The 22,001-nt window shown below is 37.9% G+C and overlaps 1 protein-coding gene across 1 annotated transcript in view; it reads left to right on the top strand.

Moving 5' to 3' along the window:
- Window positions 1-21,259, top strand: part of MALRD1 (MAM and LDL receptor class A domain containing 1) — a 280,047-nt gene extending 258,788 nt beyond the window's left edge. Inside the window, exons 36-40 of the mRNA XM_054818588.1 lie at window positions 7,945-8,027; window positions 8,120-8,210; window positions 18,400-18,475; window positions 20,128-20,184; window positions 20,916-21,259. Of these exons, the coding sequence (XP_054674563.1) occupies window positions 7,945-8,027; window positions 8,120-8,210; window positions 18,400-18,475; window positions 20,128-20,184; window positions 20,916-21,032 (424 nt within the window). The 3' untranslated portion in view covers window positions 21,033-21,259. The remainder of the gene's footprint in view (window positions 1-7,944; window positions 8,028-8,119; window positions 8,211-18,399; window positions 18,476-20,127; window positions 20,185-20,915) is intronic.
- The last annotated feature ends 742 nt before the right edge of the window (window positions 21,260-22,001 follow it).

Here is a 22,001-nt window from a genome sequence, read left to right on the forward strand (position 1 = left end):
ACTTTTCTGAAGCAACATGCTATCAGAACTGCAGGAAGGATAAGAGTCTTCCTCTTCTATTTGGATACTTTCTAATAATTTCCTCATAAATTTATTCATAGCCAGTTTATACCCATTTGCGCTTGTGCCAGTATCCTCCATTAACCTAAAAAGTCACTCAATACCTCTGTCATTTATCCTCCAAAGTGTTTCTAGAGAAAAGCTATGTGCCTTTCAGCTTTTCTTTCAGTAGACTAAACAAGCTGAACTCTTGGAATTCTCTTCTGAGACAGACTTTCTATTTTTCTGCTCACCTTAGTAGTCCTCCTCTGCCTTGTTCCATCTTCCTGAACAGGAACAACCAGAATTGCTCACAGTGTTTCAGAGAACATCTGACTGTCTCCCAGTGAGCTAATGTGCCCTTATCTACATGCTATAGCTTCTTGACATTCCAGGTTACCATCCGCCTCACCTGTCTTCTCAAGAGAGGTTTCTCTTTGTCCCACATCTCCTGGGAGCTTAATCACAAATGGAACAATGTGGATCCTAATTCCAGGCACAGTCAGCGGGCAACAGGTTACATTCATCATAAGTATGATATCTTCTGAGGCCATCCAGGCAACATTCATTACTGGAACTTTGTATACTTTGATTCAGCAATAAAGATTAATCAGAGAGTATGATTATTTTATTATTATTATTTGAGTACATTGTTAATAACAGCTAGAGTGCAAACAGATACCTACATTGCTGAAGCAGGGGTTACTTTTTCCCCACACTGGAAGGAAGAGTTGCTGTTTTCATCATACTCCTAAGCGTCTAGTGAAGCTTATTTTGCATAACACTGATTGCAAAGGCTAATGAGAAGAGAAACTTCTTCTATACTGGTATAACAGAGGGATGTAAACTCTGTTTTCTGTAGAGAGCTAAGTTGTGGGTTGTTTGGGGTTTTTTTCCCTGTATCCTCTGTCACCACTCCTGGAGCAGTCTGCACTCCAAAAGGTATGGCGCAGCTCCTGAGTAATGTCAGCACTCGTGTGTAATGATCCCTGTGTAATGTATTATAAACGTAGCAAATGTATTATAAACATAGAAATGGCAAATCTGGGTTCACTCGGAAGATACTAGCTTAGTGCATTGTGGCAGATTTATAAGTAGGTACAGTCTCTAGAGAATACTACAAAGTGTACAGTCATACTCCTCATTTTAATGCACAAAAAAATACAACTACAATCATCCACATACTGCTTCCTTAATTTACATACTACTAATACCATGCACACTAAGTACCTGACTAATTGTTGGTCATTCTGACTGTACACATGACAAAGCAGATTGGGTTTTTCTGTATGACAAATGTTTCTGATAAAAATCAGAAAAGCATTTGTGTCTCACAGCAGAGAAGAGGTGTGCTTTGGCCAAGAGGTATTGGCGAGAAGGGCAGAGAGAGCTCTCGCAGGCAGGAATGGTTAGTTCTGTATTTCCCATTTGTTGTTTTCTGTCAATAACTGAGTGAGCTCTCTTACAGACACTTGCAGACAAAAACAGAAATTAGTGCTGGTTTTACATTTATCACACGCTGAGTGTACTCACTCCCATCTACTTACGAAATTTCTGTGGGCAGAGGCAGCTATGGTCACTATTGTTTGTCCAGTGGCTAATTTTTCTGTTTTGTCCCCATTACTTGTTGAGCAATTCCTTTTACACATCTGGGTAGATTTAAATAAATAGGTAAAAATAAAAATTCTGTAGGCATTTCCATGATCGTAAAATATGATTGACATTTCAGGACTTTTTTTAATGTTCAATCTGCCTTTTAATGCAAATCTTTTTAACATAAACAAGATTGGCACTTAAATTACTAAATCTGAAGAAGTGCAGAGGAGATGTTGAATGGATATTTAGTATTTCATGCTCTGAATGCTTCTAGATTAACCTCACGTACGATTTAATTTTTTTTAACCTTTTATCAGGTTCAACATAAAACATGAGAGCTCTTGAAAAAAGTGAAACCAATACAGTATATTGACAAAAGCTAACAACTTCCAAAAATGAAAATACAGAACTCTGCTTTATGCTGAACAACCTTAGTCATTATGAAACATTAATAATTACTGCTGTTGGGGGGGGGGAAGAAAAAAAAAAAGGAAAGAAAAAAATACCAAACCAAACAGATTTCAGCATTCAATTTTCCTCATGCATCAAAGTGTTTCTTGAAAATACAGTTTGTTGGAACTCTTTTTTTTCCAAGTTAATGAGGAGCTATGTTTGTGCTTGTTCTTGGAGGTCATGGACTCGATCTCCTGCTGCAAAGCTCTTCTCTTGTCATTTGCCCCTGCCCAAAAGCCATATGTAATACTGATGGATTAGAGTGGTAGAGTTTATCTATCTCGGACTGGAGAAAATAATTGCACAAGTAAGGAATCAGATGCCAGAAGGAAAATAAGCAATCAAGTACACATCTGTACTTATTATGAGCTTTGCATATGTTACCTTTAATACAGCACAAAGTTTGATATTCTGAAATGCAGCAGTGTATCAGCCAGACATGTTCTTGTAAATTAAACCTGTCCTGAATGAACATCAAAACCAACAAAAATCTTGTCTTTTTTTTCTTTTTCATTCTGAGTGAGATGAGCCATAACCGCAGGCACAGGATGCAGCAACACAGGCAATGCTAAGTTCATTCCTCTGCATTACCAATATCTATATTAGGAAATAATGAGTTGGAAATCCTAGAAGCAAATTTGGAGGGTTAACATTCTCCCCTCCAGGGTGACTTTCCTGTAAGAACTTGCTAATAGCAGAAGACATTTTGTCAGGCAGGATAGATTAGGATGTGCAGTGGAATGGAAGTATTCAAGTGCTATTTCATCTGTCTTTCTCTTTTGCTCCTCCTGTTTCAACTATGAGGACCTTCCTGTCTGAATGGATTGCAATGGCTATCTCTGTATTTCAGATAAGCTTAAGACTCATGTAAAATGTGCTGCTGCTAATTAGTCAAGATGTAATTAGTCCAAGGAAATTAATTGTACATAAATAATGTGGAATTTCAGCTTCATGGCTCAAGAGATAAATTCAGAGCCTTTTCAGAGTTGTCTGTCTTAAAAATAAAATAGCAGAAAAGGATTATTAAGGAAGCTCTTCAAAATTCCCATTACCCTGCTAATGAAGATTTAACACATTGCCCAGAAGACATGGTTGATCTGCACTCTGTAAGGTCCTTCCACCACATCAGCATTTGTGTATCCCCAGCTGCTCTCATCAGAGAGGAAGCTAATAGTGACTTTGAAGAAGCAACTTATCTGCCTCCCAGCTGAAAGCACTGTAAGTACAGCCCATGCACAGCAGTGGGCAGGTAATTAAGAGTGTTCTCCTTCATTAACTGGACTTCAAGTGAGCCATCTCTTGGGTGCATACCACAGACTGCTCTGACCTACCTGGAGCTGTTAGAGTAATTAAAGTTCACCTCAGGATTGCATGTGTCAAGGACTGCACACTTAGAAAGGTGAAGTTTGACTTCATTTCCTATAAAGCTGCCTGGTATTATTACTGTTATTCACCGATACGGTTTTGCAGTAGCAGGCAAAGGACCACATCTGAGGGTTGAGACTGTTTTATTGTGATTGCAAAAGCACAGGGATATGTATTCTGTGCCCCCAGTACAAACAGCTAAAGAAGCCTCTTCCACGTTCTCAAAAACATTATGAACTAATACCATGCTAGGTTTGGAACTTGCCTTTCCCACCTCTTTTCCTGATATTTTTATTTTATTCCTTGATGAAAAGAGGGACACTTCTGGGTTTTTATCAACCACCTAGTCCCACATGCATTGGAGAGAGTGTAAAGTCTACGGGAAATGTTGCTAGATGAGAATAACATCACTTCAACACCTACCTCACACAATTACAAAGGACTGCACAGGCAGAAGGCTGCAAAGAGTCAGGCTCAGAGAAGTTGGTACCTGTATCTCACTCCTTAAGGACAATAGGTTCTGTGGTTTGTTGTATAAATTTTGTTTAGCTTCCAAATTAGTTTGATTGGTTGGTTATGGCCAGCAATGGTTTCTGGATTTTGTTTAATAGAAAATGATATGTAGTGGTATAGCACTTTCAGACCTGTAAAATATTCTCAATATCCTGGATTTCTTCTCAAAACCTCTGACTATCCTACAGAAGACCATGCCCAAAGTATATATTTGTTTAGAAAATACCCCTCAGTTTTCCAATGGAGTGAAATAACTGGAGTAGCTAATTTAGAATTATTTATATTTTAGTTTAAATTTATGATCTAGACCTGTTATCTTCTCTAGTGTGAGTTATTGGCAGATACTGGTGCCATTAAATATCTGACTCTATTCTCTCCTCTCAAGTTAGAGTGATTTCTCCACCAGAGCTATCACTGTAGTAAGCTAGAGTTTCTACAGAGGATAGATATAAAAGTATAAAAATCTTGTAAGACGTCTATAAAACAAGATTGGTTTTGGATATTTAAGACAAGTTTCCCTCTATTATGGGCACTGAAATGCTTGGCTTCAGTAAAAGCCAGAGGCAGTGCTTGTATCAGCTGAGAGCCAAAGATGTTAATGAACAATTTTCCCATGTTTTTCTTGGAGCCTCACTGAAAGTTGCAGGCTTCTCAGCTAGCTGTAACTTATTTTCTCTTGGGGTTTTTCAGGTTTGGGGTTTTTTTACTTGAGAAGACATCTTTTTGTAAGTAATAAACAGACAAACCTTAGGAAGAGTGAATGTCCAAATTATAACCCAGATTTTTCTGATAGTCTTATATTTTACCCCAGTAACAGGGATGATTTCTAAGTTCCCCTGCCAAAGATAAAATTGAACAAATAAATTAATGTGTGAAGATACAAGGGGGAATTCTTAACCAGCCAATACATTCACTCTTCAAGGCTGTTGTTGTTTAGTACTTCTTTTCCATCCTGGTCTTTGAGGATTACCTATGCTGTCTTTACAATCTTCATCTCTTTTGCCTTGTCTCCTTCCTCTCCCTATAAATAGTCCCCATGCTTCATGCTTTATAATTTTTTTTCCCACTTATTCACTTATTTGTTTTTTAATTTGTCCTAATCACTTACCAAATTGCAGAGATACTATCTTTGCTCCATCTTAATCCATTTTTTTACCTTTTTTTTTGTTTGTTTTTTTAAGCAATGGCACCATTATAAGGTGACACTTTCAGTAACAACCTAGATGGACACAGTGGGAAACAATTTCACTGGCCAAAATTACACATGCTGATAGTCTGACCTCAGATTCCTAAGTGATGTGTGTCATGTAACATAAAACAATACTGTTGGGATTCAGAGATTTGGAAGGGACTAAATGGCCAACCTAAGGTAGTTAGGAGTTGATTATAAAACCTGAATGTATGTATAAGAAGATAAACTCTGTCTATACAACTAAAAGGTGTTTTTATACCCATATTTCTAACACAGCATGAATATGTGGAAATATTTCATCAATAAATGGAAACATAGCTCATGAAGATATATTTAGCTGGGTAGCAGGACTTTCCCATACTCTTACCAGTACACACACTTGCTTTATGAGAACCACGTCTTGGCAACTCTGAGGTGAGCCATGCCCCAGTGGCTTCAGAGCAGCAGATGGCCCCTCTCTTGCCATGTCTGAGTCGTGCTTGTGCACAGCTGCAAATCTGCTTTCTCATTCTTTCTTTTACAGTCAAGTAAGTTCTGCAGTGACAAGAAAGAGGGCAATTTTGGTTAGAAGCATATCTAGCTCAACAGAAAATCTGGCAAATGGGGAGAAAGGAAATTATACAATCGAGAGCAATCAGAAAATGATTTTGATGGGTGATTACCATCAGATTGCAATGTTTCTACATAGATCCTCAGGGCTTGGTATGAGCCCAACCGCAATTTGACATTTGTATAAAATCATCGGTCCGCATAAAAGAATAGCTTATGAATGACATGATTTTTTGTAGTATTCTGAAGAAGAAGGACTGAAGGGACCAGGTATTTTCAGTCACTGAATACAATGGGTCTCTAGCTCAGTCGGAGCTGTCGGCTGAAATTGTGCCACTTTTTCTTTAAAATTAGTATGTTACAATATGCTACTGGCTGCAGTCTCTAAGGCTGATTCATTAGTAAGCCAATTACCAACCTTGAACAAGGTAACCCTTTAACCAGAGGAAGTTCAGATCTGTGGGGTAAGATGGATTAAATAAATCTCTGCCCACTGCAATTGAGTAGGGCTGGTACTTTCCTCCCAGCTGGTTCTCTGCCCACTATTTTCCAATGGTCCCCTGAGTTGCAACAAATCCCACATCAGCCTCTTTTGGTCTTTAGTGAAGTCATCTTCCTCCTGTCATAACTGAGACTGGGATATAGATCTGCTTTACAACATGCCCTGATCCTTTCAAGATTCTCCTAAATTTTACTGAGGGTGCAGAGAGATGCTCGCTATTCCTGTCATCCTACCCTTCCTCTCCCTACATCCTCAGGCATTTTCTGGGAAAATGAAATACTCCTCTTGCTCTGGAGTGCTTCAGTTAACTCAGTGTGCAACTGCTAGGATAATCACAGAGGCAATACCATGTGCTAAACCATAACAAACAGCTCAATGTTCTCTCTCTCATTTTCAGGTAAAATAGCCTTAATATAAAGTTTAATCGTGTATATTTGAGATTTCATATTATACATTTAAGGGCAGGAGAGGAAACCACAATTACATAATAGCAATTACTTTATAAAAATTGGTGACTATGAAAAAATGTTGGTGTTACAGGGAGAAAACAACTCAATATACAATCCCCCTCACATTAATACCTTTTGCGAAATCATAGAGAGAAATCATAAGAAGTGAAACTCATTTCCTATTCATGCAACATTAGTAGGACTGAAACTGGATTACTACCATAATTTCTTTCTGATGCTCCTTTAAAAAAAAAAGAAAGAAAGAAAGAAAGAAAAGTGGAAAATTTATGAAGCTCATAAGCCACCAGCCATGCAGATAATTGAAAAGTTGGTAGAAATGATTCTAGTGTGACACTCAGGGTGGGGTTCAACTCATCAAGTGGGGTGCCTGAAATTTAGGTGTTAATATGTAGCTATCCTTCTAACAACCCTTTACACCAGTCACAACTTAGGGTTTGTAAATGTAGGTGCCTACAGCCATTTTGAGACCCCCTGGGGTACCCAGAAGGGCTGCGCGGGGTGTTCCCAACTGCCACCTGTCTCACTAGAGGCAGCAGACCCTCACCTGGCTCTCCAAGGTCCCTTCATTCGGATGGGGAAGGCCACAATGAAAGCATGTAGCCAAAAGCTAAACCCAGTAAAATTAAAGTGAGTAATGATACACAACTTTTGGTGACTGTGATTAACTGTTAGGCAGCAAACGTAAAGTGAAACATCCAAGCTTGTGTCAGATTGTGTTTTGCTTACTTCAAATCAAGACCGGATTTGAACCAAACAGCAAATTTAGAATAATTTGACACGGCTGCAGTTGTTAGCTCAAATGTAGTGCTTCAGTTTTGAAGAGGCATTTGTTGAAGGGGTATTATTTTTACAAGAAAATGGAAAAACAAAAGAGAGACAGATTGGGTGTGGGGGAGAAAAACATCTTTCTCATCTCTAATCTTATCTCTTTCTCTGCATTTGGGTCCCAGATTCTCAGCTCAGAAATGTATTTAACCCTCACATGGGGGATAACAGGGAAATTAGCCCATTTTGCTGTGGGATAACAATACAATGGCAACATGGGCAAGGCAGTCGATTCAAACCTTTTAATTTTTCTCTCTCTTAGGTTTGTTTTGTGTATTTCTCACATTTCATTCCATTAACTTTGATGCTTCTCTTTGTGATTCCTCGATGAGTTTTAGTCGCAGGCAAAAGTGCTCAAAAGGATTTGCATTTCTTCTGTGCTTGTCACTGTTTATGATCCTTGCTTCTCCCTTTTTCAGAAATTTTTGTTTTATTCACAGATGTGGAAAAGAATGGAAAGGAAACCGTTGCCACATAAGTGCTAAGCCTCTTCAGCCTCCAACTTCAAGTCTCCTTCGAAATGGTGGGTCTGTAAAAAGAAAGAAATATCTTTCAATTCATTCTTTGAGTGTTTCCTTTTACTTATTTCTGTCTTTGATTGCTCTGATTTTGCAGATATTTGGATTGGGTTGGGTATCAGTTTCTTGCTGATTAAAATTACAGCTGCTGCCTTGTATTTCCTTTTGAAGAAGAAATTGCCAGAAACGTAAGTGAAACTTTTATTTTGTGTAAAGCAGACACAACTGTGGCACAAAGCAATGGCTAACTGCCCAGTCTCTTTGGTTTCAACTTTTAAATCTCCCCACAGTCTGTTTGCCTTCATATGCAATCCTAAGCATAAAACCTAGCTTTGCAACAAAAGCTGACCTTAGTGGACTCCAGTCTGGAAACAATGAGTTACGGATTGATTGTTTAGAATGTTTCAATGGCAACATTGTATGATTATTCCTAAATTATAAAATTCACCATTTATCCACCTTAACAGCAGTAGCCCTGATTTTTGCACAATGGTTAAATGTGAAAAATAGAAGGTATTTAGGGCTTCTTGAAACCTCCAAGGACAAATTAGATTCTTGCAGGCAGATTCATAGCTCTTCCTGAAGATACTGAATACCACATGCACCTGGGCAGGCATTTTTGCTCTAAATATTTCAATATTTACACACATCTGAGAACTTTCCCTGCGATAACTGGATGGAATAAAAGTGGGGGGTTGTCCACTTTAAAGTATGAGGGTTTTTCATAAAAAGCTTTAATGCATTGGAAAAAGTGCAAGCTGTTAGACTGCAGAACTACATGACCTTTTTTACAAATCATAGTGTTTGCCCCCTCTCCTTTAGTTACTACAGACACACTCACAGTCTGACTTTCTGCTTTAATGTTTTATTAGTCATCTTAATCAGTGGTTCTTTAGATGTGGTCTCACCAATGTCACCTTATTTGTTCCTTCCACCCACTTCCCCTAGCACTTCACCTCACACCCACTATCCAACACTGCCATCTTGCACTAAGATCATCCCAGTACAGATGTCTTGGCTTGTGGTACAAGAACCTGTCTTACTCATGGTGAACGAGTGCTCTAGATGGTGATTTTTATTTTTATTTTTCCAAAATCTGTATTTCTTCCATCCAGTACTATGTTTGCTATTAGTACTGTGCAAATATCAACTAAATTACCTTCTGACATCCTACAGCATAAAGTGCATCCTCAGTAAAGGAACCAGCAAAATTGGGGGTGGTTTATTTCAAGATTTAATTCAAGTGCTTTGAATAACAGTACTGGTAGTGCTAGAGATATCCCTTCATTCAATTATTAGAGTTCAGATTTTTTTTAAGATATGCCTTAGGCTGACAGTTCATTATTTCACAGATATATTTTCTATCTCTTCCTGCCATCCCTCTGATAATCTCTGCTTTCTCTCTCCTAACAAATTTAAGATTTAAAAAAATCATTTTGCTATTTCTTATTTTTCTCTAACACTTGTATTACTTCTCTGCCCATCTCTTGACTTATTCTGCTAGATCGTTCTCTGTGAGCAAGTACCTACCACTGTCCCTTCCTCCCTTTCAGCAACTCCTGTTGTGCATTGCCTTGTCCATTTTCATGTTGTTAGATTTCCCTCACCCCTCATTTTCTTCTCCAGAATTCATCTTCAAAGCTGTCACTGTTCCTTTAAACTTGTGCTCTGCTATAGACCTTTCTCTCTTTGGGGGTATCGTTATCTCCCAAACTATCTACTAAACTGTGCAGACTCCTGTCCTGACGTTATTGCTGCTGACACGTCTCCTAACACCGCATGCTACCCCTGACAGGTGGAGTTGTCTATGGACACAGAAGAAAAATGTTGAAGCAGGAACATTTAGTGGTTGTGCTACTGTTAATTGAGTGCATAGCTTCACCTACTTTCTTTATGTCTGCTTCCTCTTCTGTAAAGTGGGAATAATAGCATTTCCTTATCTTACTTCACAGGGGCTTTAAGGCTTAATTCATTCACATTTATATGACCTGCTAAGGTACACATATGGAAATGCACCTCAGAAGTGCAAGATTAGTTGTATTGTAAGAGCTGTTTGATTTTTTTGTTTGTAATTTCAATTAATATTTTTGCCCCAAAAAAAGTCTATTTTTTTTCTCAAAACATGTTTGATGGTGTTTTAATCAACAAATGATTATTTTTTAATGCTACTTCTCCTGTGCTCTAAAAACCTCCTTTTACTTTTTTCTTTCATAAATGTCTGCTTAAAGGTTACTGCACTGCCATCCATTTCTCTTCTACCCACATATCTGTATTCAAGGAATATTTTTTCCTTCCTTGTAATTATACATACAAAAAAAAAAAAATAGTCTTTTGTGTACATGAAAAGGTACCCTGTTGCAATATGAGGCTGAACACTTATGTGTCCTGTTAGGTATGTAATAAAACAGGGATGAACGAGGATCTTCTTACTATGGCACTAAGAAAATATTACAGTCCTGACATGAAGAGAATCAGAACTGTGAAATCGAGAGTTAGATAGTTTACACAACAAAGCTCATTCTGGTCTTGATTGTTTTTACTGTAGCTGCCAAAAAGGTAAGTTATGATGATGGAAATTTTTGTGGTTCCAAATTTTATCTACTAGGAACTGACTAAGATTATCAAATCATTTTGCCCATGGTACAGAATAAAAAAAAAAATATTGTTTTTAATCACAGTTGACTTAACATGTAAGTTAAAATGCATTTTATAGGCATCTTATCAAGAAATAATCTAGCTAATAACTGGAAAATTGATTGAAATTGTGAAAACAATGAAACCTGAAAATTTGAATTTGAGAAGATAGTCTAATCCAGGTAGTTTGTCTCTCCCTCTTCAACTACCTAGTGCTTAGCATCATTTGGTATACAAAAATCACAGCTGGAAACATAGTAGTAAATTAAGGCAAGTTATTCCTTAACTGACTAATCAGTAATCAGAAGTGACTAGTCAAAATGCAGCCAACGTTATCATACTGAAGTTTGGATCTTTAAGATAGCGCATTAGAATAAGAAGTGACTTGTGTTTGCATAAGTCTGTAAAATGTACAATGTGACAGCACCACACAGAGGCATGAGATTTTATTCCTGATTTTTTTTAAGGGGATTTGATGAACTAGAGGAATTTAACTCTGCACATGAAGGATACTTTCCTACAATTAATTTTCACTTCAAAGGCTTTTGTCTGCTTTTAGCCTTCCTGGGTCATGTTATTTTCTTAAAGTCATTGGGCAACAGATGCACTGTAGGAGTGCCTGCCTGGCCATTCTTTCACAGGGAAGCTTTCATGCACTTGAGCTCATATTTACTGCGTTTTGATAAATTCTTTTGCTAGCTATTTTTTAATAATTTCTATTAGTGCGTCTTTTTTCCTTACTGGCAGAGAACTAAACATGCAGGCACTGGCAGATGGTCCTCCAGAGGCACATTAACAGTTGTAGGTTCTAGCTCCCAGGACTTTTCAAAATGGAGTGAGGGTCCATCAATGCCTCAATGGAAATAGCACAGGAATGTGCACAAGAGCTGGAGGAGAAGTTTCAGAATCCAACAGAACTAATTTTTTCACCAGAAAACCAGGTAGCAGGCAGTAGGGGTAGGCTGGTGACCCCTTAGACAATTGCTGGCTAAGAAGTTGTCACTAACAGCAGTGAGAATTTGAAAGTTACATTTGTCCCTCCTCTTCTTCACTGGAAAGACTGATAGTGCCTTAACTCCTCCTTCCAACCCAGAAAGAATGCCCTGCTTCCCCTTTGCTCTCTCCTTCTTCTTCTTCCTTAGCAAGAATTCCATCTCTGATCTGCAGGCTTTAAACTCTTCAGTGCCTGAGTAGGAGTTACTGCAAGTCATCATAGGAGTTTATTTCCTAATGGGCAAAAGCAGCCCGCCACATGGCTTGGCAGCAGTGTACTTCATTACCACGATGGCATTCAGATATGCAAGCTACTTCCCAGTTCCCAGCTGGGAATATGTGAAACTTCTGCAGAGAAACACCAAATCAGAGGAAGCTTAAAAGGTTCTCACATTCCTGTTCGTGCTCCAGAGATGACGTTTTCTAGTCCAGAGGGGAAAGCTGCCAGTTACTCCATTCCTTCAGTGGGATCTGTCCTTATTGACCAAATAGAAGCAAAGCTTCGTTTCAGCTTCCATTTTATTGCAGCTACCATCTCATGCTTCATTTTACTTTAAAAAGTGAGAATGAAACACTTTCTGCCCAGCTAAGCTATACTACTTTTCTATTGTCTCCGAAGCAGTCAATGTCCCTGGATCCTTTCAGCTTGTTTCTTTCCTATTCTTGATCTGTGCCATCAGCTGCAATGCTAATGTATCACAGCTGTTATCAGTCCTGTCAATCATAATGAACACAGAACATTAAATTTCCCGAAGAGCATCAATAATGTATCCTGCCACACAGGCAACAGAGTGAAAAACTGAGGTGCTTTGATAAAATATTTTAAAATGATAGAAAATCATGGGAAAATAGGACCCACCGAGGCCATTTTTCATCCTGCCACAGGACAGACTCAATTGTACCACTTCTGGATTTGCACTTAAATACCTCGAGCAACATGAATTTGACAGCATCCTCAGGCCATCTTGGTACCCTAGGAAGAAAGAAAGAAAGTTTGCTGTTAGAAAGTTTTTTTATAACTGCTAATATGTCTGTTTACAATTTAAGTTCATTCCTATTCACCATGGACAAGAACAAATCATTTCCGTCCTCCTTACAAAGAGTTTTTCGTGTACTTGAGGGCAGTTGCCGTGCCTCCTTACAGGCTGCTTTCTTCAGGCTAAAAAAGCTCAGTGCTTTCAGCCTTTCTTCATGGTTAAGGTTTTCTTACAGTTATGATGATTCCCAGTTGTTGTTGCCAGGACTTTCTCCAATTAGATCCTACCCTTCTAGAGGTCTGGTGTGGGGGAACGGATAGGGTATTCCAGGGGAGGCTCTCCAAGTGGATCTGAAGGATTGCCAGGTGTCGTTGCTGGCTATGCCTCTGTTCCTATATCCCGAAGTGATAGACAGAATGACAATGGAATGACATTTATTGCATTGCTTTCAGCTTGTGAACTGGAATGGAGACAGATGCTGGTCTTGTAGAATGAGACAAAAAGGTGCAGTTTTATGAGAAAAAAGAAAAACAAAACTAGGAAGCAGCAGCCATAACTGCTGTTTGGAAGTTGTTTTATTAGTCTAATGCTGCTATCCAAATCCATTCCTTCTTTTGTAGAATATTTTTTTCCTGAAGGATGAAACCCAATGCTATAGTCAGAAGTCTTCAGGTTTCCCGAAACGTACATCTCACAACCTCCACATATAGGAAAGGTTGGAAAGAAATAAGAGGTGTCATGCTGAAAGAACAGAGCAAATCTCTCGGTCTATAACCTTCAGGATCACCGAGATGAAAGATGTAAAAGACTGATATTGTAAAAAAATAAATAATTAATTTTCCTAAAGTGACTCAAAAGGTACAAAGTGCAAACCTAGGAAGCCCAGACAGCATATTAACAGCTTAATCAAGCATCCAGGTGACTTGCGGACGATTCTAAATGCAGCTTTAGGAAAGTCTGCCCTCCTCACATCACGCCTCCTGTTTCTTCTGTGGGATGTGCAAAATCTAGCCTACTTCTGCAAAGCTAAATTTAGTTGAAAAGGTTTTATAAATGCTTTGGAAATTGAGGTCTTGAGTTATAGTTTCTGTTTAGAACAGAAGCTTTAGAACATCTTATAAAGAATTCTTTTAACAGATTATTTTAATTAGTAGCTTAATTGAATCTTTGGCCCACTAGGATTTTGTCATTGTTGTTATGGACCTGATTATAAACATCCTTCTAGTACTGTATTTCCTACAAATTAGTGTACTGTCTAAAAGAAATACTTGGTTTTTCATTGAAAGGTACATTGAAAAGTACAAAATTCTGAGCTATTGCATCCAAACAAATGAAATCTGTATAGTTCAATTTTCTGTTAAAAAGCATGATGTTACTCAGCAGTCCCTTTATACACTGGCAGGTATTTTGTGGAGCACACAACTTTCTCCCATCTCTGTGAAGTTATAGTGGAGAAACATATGACAAGGCAGTAGTTTTTGCTACTAAAGAATGCAGATGAGCTTAGCAAAGCTATGACCCATGTGACCTCATCCCAAGATGATTAATCGTCTCCTTTCCTACTGTGGTATTTCTGGTTTTGTTAGAAAACCCAGTTCCCTCTGAGCTGCCTTACCCACATGTTTGAGTCTTTTTTTTTTTTTTTTTTTTAACCCCTAAACCATCCTATGCTTAGCATTTTTAACCCTAATTATTCCCTGCTTGGTACAGTCTTCAGAACTTGGCATTTATGGGTTTTCTTCATAAATGAGATTTATAAACATTTCACATTGATTAATTATTCTGGACCATAATTTTTGTGAGTGATGAGTTACCCTTGCCTTTACTGTACAGTGGTAACACATACGTAACTTTCTTCACATCATGAGACCTTGTGATGGGCATATTGCTCCTTACTGTAGCAATAAGCTATCATTTTCTATCAGGGCAATGTTTCACTTATGTCAAGGAACAGCAAGCACTGCAAGAATGAGCTTAACTCAAGCCACTGCAATACGTTTAGTTAAACTGCCCGATCAAGAAGTTTAAAATTAGGGTGTAAACTGATGACCAGATGGCAACACTCGCCCCGCTGACTAATACTGCACTTTTATGCTTTCCTCAGCAGTATCTATATTGATGACAGAGTACTGGAGTAGGCATACCACTGCTTCGCTCTAATAAGGAAAGCTTCAGATTTCTAATTAACTAAAGATCTAATGTGTTGAGTTTACTTCTAGGGGTATATGCACAACATGTAATATGAACATGTCATCTCAGCTCCCAAGCACAGACTTCTTCAGGCAGTTACCACCTCATCCAACTGATGGATTATAGCACTGGTGTAAACATATGATTAAATTTTCGCTTGTATATTTTTTTGAGGACTTTTAAGTAATTTGAAAATATTTCAGACATTTTTAAGGATAATTACTGGTATCCCTTAGAAAGAATTGTTTCCTACATTCACAAACAGGGTATAACCATACATATGTTTGTAAAATACATTCATATACAGGATATGTATATGCATCTATGTGCATATATGTGTAACATATATGTTACATGTGAGGTAATAAATTCAAGATGACTTCCAAAGCCCTGCTTTGGCAAAAGGGTTCCTAAGAACATGAGAGAACTTAAGGAAGCTTAATGTCCACTTCACCTAAATCTGGGGTGCATAAATTCAACCAGTGCCCATGTTTTGGGACATACAGTTCCCATAGTCCCTAAGATCAGGTGCCCAACTACATATGCTCTTTCATGATTCAGACCTAAAGTGGAGGGACACCTGAAATCTGCTGGACAACCTGAGCAAGACTCAGTTTTCGTGCTTGAGGAAACCTCACACACACAGACAGGACGAATTTCAGCACTAAACAGAGCAACCACAGACACGCTGTTGAAGAACTCAGCCAGCACTCTTTTTGGTGCCCACAGTTTGGCACAGTCTCCTGCTGGTTAGTTATCCTTCTTGCAGAGGAAGCTGGAGTTCTGTACTCAGCGTCCTTCCTGCCCTCAGGAAAGACCTAAGTATTCAGCGTGGTCTTGCCCAAATAAACAATATATATGTCTTGCACAAATTGCTTAAGTTCAATGGGGGAGTGGGGAATGAAAGAAAATCAGACCCATCCCTATTCTTATCACTTCCTATTGGCACATTAAAGGTGGTTCCCACTGTGAATTGTGTGACTTGCATTGCCCTTTGGAAGTGTCTCCACTGACTGTAAGCAGAATCGATGTGCTTAGTTCCATATCATCCTCTTAGGCCATACAGTTGGTTTGTGATGTCTAAATGAGACACCAAAATTGAAGCATGCAAATCTGGCCCTTTGGGCACTAGTTTAGAAGCAGAGCAGAGTTCCTTGAAAACTTCTCATCTGAGTTTGCTTCTGGCCTCAGGTGTTGTGAGCCATGGTGTGATTTTAGAGTAAAAAATCAATTCTGTGTACATTTTGTGGACTTTATTCAGGAAGTTTAGTAAGCAAATATACACTTAGCAGGCGTATAAATAACCTAATATATTATAGCTTCACTAAACTAAAAGCATCAGAATATCATGATTTATTACAGTTAAGATTAAGATCAAATGAACAAATCAACAGGTTCAAATATTCAGCTCTCCACATTGCTGTGTCAGGTAATCAAACTGAAGTATGAGACTGGCATTAGAAGAAATTACTTGCTGAAAGTCTCGTTATGCAAGATTTTAAGGACACATGTCTGGTTTAGGCTAAACCCCAAACTTAGGTTCTTGCACTGATTTAATTCATAAGGTGATGTATTTCTGTAGCCTACGTGTGCCTTCTTCCTAATTATCCATTCTGGTTTTATGTATGGGGTCTGGCGGAGATGGAGTTATTTTTCCCCATAGCAGCTCTCCCAGTGCTGTGCTGGGCATTGGTAGTGAGCAAGGTGTTGGTAACACACCAGGGTTTTGGCTACTCCTGAGCAGCACTGGCACAGCACCAAGGCTGTCTCTCCAACATTTCTCCCTGCCCAGCAGTAGACTGGGGATGGGCAAGGTCTTGGGAGGGGACACAGCCAGGACAGCTGACCCCAACTGACCAAAGGGATATTCCATACCATGTGATGTCTGATCAGCAGTAAAAGCTGAGAAGTAGGGGGAGGAAAGGGGGCCAGCATTTGGGGTTTTTTTACATTTGTCTTCCGGAGCAACTGCTACGCATACTGAAGCCCTGCTTCCCAGGAAGCAGCCAGACTTCGCCTGCTGATGGGAAGTAGAGAATAATCTTTTGCTTTTTGCTTTGCTTCTGCGTGTGGCCTTTTGCTTTTGCTACATTAAACTACCTTTACCTTGAACCATGAGTTTGGGGTTGGGTATTTTGCCATCTTATTTTTCTCCCCTCTCTGCCCTGCTGAGGAGGGGAGTGATACAGCATCTTGGTGGATGCCTGACATCCAGCTGAGGTTAAACCACCACATTTTAGTTCTTTGCAAAAGAAATCATGCAGTGTGTCTCCCCTGTGGCTCTTGCTGAGGAACAACAGCATCCCCTCCCAACATCTCCACTGGCTGCTCTTGTTCCCTCAGTCCTGCCTGCCGCAGTAACACAGAGCCTGTCTATCAGCTCCTAGGGAGACACTGCTTAAACCATCTCTAGGAGCAGCTTTGGAATAGAAACACTTTTTAATACAGGAAAATCCATCTCTCAATCACTGAGATTGAATATTACCTTTAGGGAACGTTTTATGTCAGAATACTGTACAAACACAGCTTTCTATGTATACAAAGGCATGTGTATGCTCCTATTCATAAAAGCATTAGTGGAAAAAAAAATCCTAAATGCATCTCTTCAAAAGCAAAGATTAAAAAAAGAAAGTGTGCTTCTACTTCATTCATCGTTAATTTTAACTAATGCAGCTGTTGCTTTTTATACAGCATTGGAACAGTTTTGATGATTTCAAGCATTGTGGAATATTAGCAACCAGTCATCTACAAGGAAAAAAAATGTAGACATAGGCAGAAAGTTTCATCCTCAAATATCCTTTGCTTTTGCAGAATTAATGGGATTAACCACACAGGTCATAAGTGCTTCCGAAAAAAAAGGAATATGTGAAGGTCTCTGTCAGGAAAGCATATATTTAAACTTCTAGCTGAGGTAATGGACATGAGACCCATAATTAGTACGATTTGTCCTATTCATCTATTATAAATTGCTTAAGGCATTGTGTTCATTCATGAAACTTTTGCATTCTGATAGCTTCAGTGATTCTTTAAATATTTCTGACTTTGTAGCGAAAGGTATTGGCAGCTTCTATAGCTTTAAAACTAATTTTGACCTAAAATGTAAGTTCTTTCTTAATTCATTGGAAAAAAGAGTTCTTATAACAATTAAACAACTAAAGTGTTCTTGAACTCAGAGCTTAAGACCATGTTAATTACTGAATTGCTGGTGTGATAGTAGCAAAACACAGAAAGAACATGATCTCATCACATGCAAACACATTATAGCAATGCAACTTTTTAACTGATATCAGGTTTTACGTAATGTATAGCACTATACCTGCATTTTATGAGTACCAAATAGCTCTATGCATATCCAAAAGCATATATATTTTTAGCAGCAATAAACGAAAAAATATTATTTTAACCTACACGACTTACACAGAACATTGGTTTAATTTCATTCATTTCAGTAGAGCTTAGTTGGAAATATATTTAGCCATCTATATTTTTTGACTGAAGTCTTTTCAACCTGAAACTGTTCGGTTCTTTGACAATCTGTGTGATATTGTGGGTGGTTTTGTTGTTATTTGCTTGACTTTTCAAGGAAACTGGAGGCAACTGCTAACATTTCGTTTGCTAACCCATTGTACGAAGACCTTAGTTCATCTGTGAAAGTAAAGGTAAGTAGCAATAGCTGCTTCTGTACATTCAGAAAAATGTGAGGCTATAGTCCTCAAATAAGTTTTCCATTAAAACAAACAGTGTAATCCCTCAGAGAATGCTATTTAATAAAAGAAGAATTTAAAATTGCTGCATCAGTTCCAGTGCATTTTTCAAAACATAGGCAGATTTGAAATCAACTCAGTTTTGAGAACATCTTGATGTTTATAACTAATACTGACTGTGGGCTCATGGATCTGAGGAAAAAACATTTTGGATTAAATATTTAGCCAGACATATAGAAGAAAAAGCTCACTGAGGCTAGTTTCTTTTTCTTCTGGAAAAAAAAATACAAAGCAAACACCAACAACAAAAAAAAATCAATCACCACCAAAAAAATACAAAATGCATGATTCAGCACCCAAGTTGCCTTTGCACACTCACTTAGCTTTAATAAAATAGTTTATAACACTTCTCAATACCTTAAATGTGCATTATTATTCCCATCACTGTAAAATTAATCTTGACACTAAACAAACTCTTGGTCACATATTTCCCTAATACCATTTGTTGTTCATAATTAAGAGACTGCTAGAGTAACAAAGAAGTTTGTGAATAAAATATATATCTAAAAGTGAACATATTGCAACAGAAGATTTCAAGGCAAGATTTAATTATCAAATTAAAGTAGTAGCTAAAATTTATGTTTTACATTTGACAAGATAAATATGATTGACTTAAAATGCAGCTATCTCTGCTATTTGATTTATCGTTGAAAATAATACAGGCAAAGAATCTTGGAGGTAAAAGGAGGAAAAAAAATGTCTAAAATATCCTTCCTGCCCTCATTTTGATACTACCCTTATTAGCATTGAAAGAACTAGGCTTGGTTTGAAATAGAAAATAAAACTTCCTTGTCCTTTCCACAGTTGGTAATATAAGATTCCGCTGCAGCTTTGAATAGGATTAACTATGACATGCCATTTACTTTCTATAAAAGGTTCCTTACACCTGATTTTAGAGACATTAGATCAAATTAATTCACTTACAGGTTGGGGTTTGCAAGAGCTCCAGGTTGGAAACATTCCCATCACAATCATGTCCAATTTATCAGGACATTTTTATTTTAGTTACAATAGATTCCTGACAGACTTCATTTAATAGCAAGTTGGAAAACAGAAGCACAGTATCAGGAGAGACATCTTCATAGAAGACAGCCCCAGGCACTGTGATTGAAGTCCAGTGCTGTACCAGATTTTCCCCTGTTTTCTTTAAGATCAGGAAAATATGTGTTTTCACTAATTCTTCCTTTAAAAGGGAAAACAAGAGTTACAAGTTTTCTCTGAGTCTGATGAGCCTTAAACCTGAATGGTGTCTCACCAGTCAAAGACATGGTAAAACCTGAGCATCAGCTCTTATCTCCAGCTGAATACCCACAAGTTACGTGCTTGTGGGCATCTGCAAGTTTCATAAAGAAAGAACAAAGTCCCTGGGCTTTTCTGAACACCGAAACCATGCAGGCCTAGTGTTGCCACACACTTGCCTATAATATTGCCTCGTAGTTTTGGAGCCATAGAGTGTGTTACTCAGACAGCCACATGGAAGGATATTTTCGGAATACTATTTACAGCTCGCCAAAAATATTCTGAAGCAGGTTCTTTTCTTTTTATAGTCTCCTGGGCATGTCACCTCACCCGCTGTTCAAATCAGTGTTTCTCCGTGGCATGAGGTATGTAATAACACATTTGTCTTCTAAAGCAGGATGTTTGTTGAGCTATTACATAAAATGCATTTGCAGAGGAAAGGGAAAAATGTCATTTAAAATCAATGTCATATTGCTACTCATAATGTTAGCACCCCTGGAAATCTGAGAAAGATGACCAGGGTTGGATTGGCTGACAAGGACCTCAGAATAGCAATTTCATTAATGTTGCTTACTGTAGCTACTTGTTATACAGTTGTTTAACACTTTCCGGTAAGGTAGATGCTGAAGAAAATGTTTAGAACTACAGAAGTCCTTACCTGAAGAATTCATATTCTCTGTTTTCTCATACATTCCTCATTCAAGAGAACTAGAACTGGTCATTTAAATTACAATACTATGTACCAAACTTAGTGACCCACTGCAGTTACACTGTTGTACACAGATTCTCCCAAAATACTACTATATGTGTGTTAGAGCAAGAGCTCTGGAGACAGGTAAAACAAAGGTGGGAACGGATGCAGAAGAAGGTTAAATGACTTGATCAGGTTTATGTGGCAGATAATGGTTTTGGTGGAGCTATGCTAATTTTTATCAGCTGAAAATCTGGTCTAAAAACTTTAAAGAATTTATAGTTGTCTTTGAACTTAACATCATATGTTACTTCTGTAATGAATCTACAGCCATTCATATGTCCATTCTAAGAAATGAATCGAATGACTCGGTTTTCAAACTTCATTCTATGTTTTTTCTTTTAGCATCTGTATAATGAAGATGTGAATGCTACTTCTTTTCCAAATCCCCTCTATGGGGAAGCATCAGAAGACGTGGAGAAATTATGCAGTTCCTTGAAAATAGACATAAACCAGGATTAATATTGCTTGTAACTCTTTGCCCAAAGATTTGTTCTAAAATCTGAAAGTATGTCATGATACTGTAGCGTTTGCAATATGAATTAATAACTCTTCACAGAATAATTTTTTATTAAAATAATTATGTTTGGAAAGTAACTTTATATAAAAATTGAATCCATACATACGTAAAACACACATATATGTAGTCTTCTGTCATTTCTGTTGGTGCAGAAATTGGTAACTATAACTATGAAATCATTTTATATTTGTACAGTTCAAATTCCAGTTAATGTTAATAAAATGTTTAATCAAATCTGGATTCTTGAGGTTTGGGAATCATAATTTTACATCTATTATTTGAGAAATGATGACTTAAATATTTCTGTAATTTTGCATTAGAAAGGGATTTTAAATGGCTATTTTAGTGTTCCACTGGGCAGAAGCAAAAGAAAAGTCTTTGTATAATTAGAAACGTATCGAGCTAAATCAAAGACGGTCATGAATCACGGATTTGCATATCAGCTCAGCATGTGATTCATCAGTGTGACATACCAGTACGTACACTTATTTTTAAAAAATATGTTTATTATTAACCTTGATAGCCATATCCGACTAAATTCCCTTCTGGTCAGTTCTGCAGTGCTTACCACAGCGCTACTGATATATTTAGCTTAGTGGTTGACAGAGGATGGAAACTAGCATGTTCAGGAAACCATATTTCTGCTAAATAGGTTTGCCTCCCACACAGCTGAAACTTATGTTGTCCCGTGCCTACATGCAAAGGATATTGGGGGAATTCTGGATTGCCTTCCGCTTTTGAGTGTCATCCTCTGTGATACCTGGCATAGCTTGTAATAGTGTTTGCACTTTAAATAACCTGACAATGAGTCATCTCCCATGGTGCTCATTTGAATTATATGATGGTCATTTTTAGCTTGAAGGTTTAATTGTTCCTGCTGTGTTTGTGTTTTTCTCCCATACTGTATTTTT

The sequence above is a fragment of the Grus americana genome, chromosome 2 (assembly GCF_028858705.1).
Source record: "Grus americana isolate bGruAme1 chromosome 2, bGruAme1.mat, whole genome shotgun sequence".
Classification (NCBI taxonomy): domain Eukaryota; kingdom Metazoa; phylum Chordata; class Aves; order Gruiformes; family Gruidae; genus Grus; species Grus americana.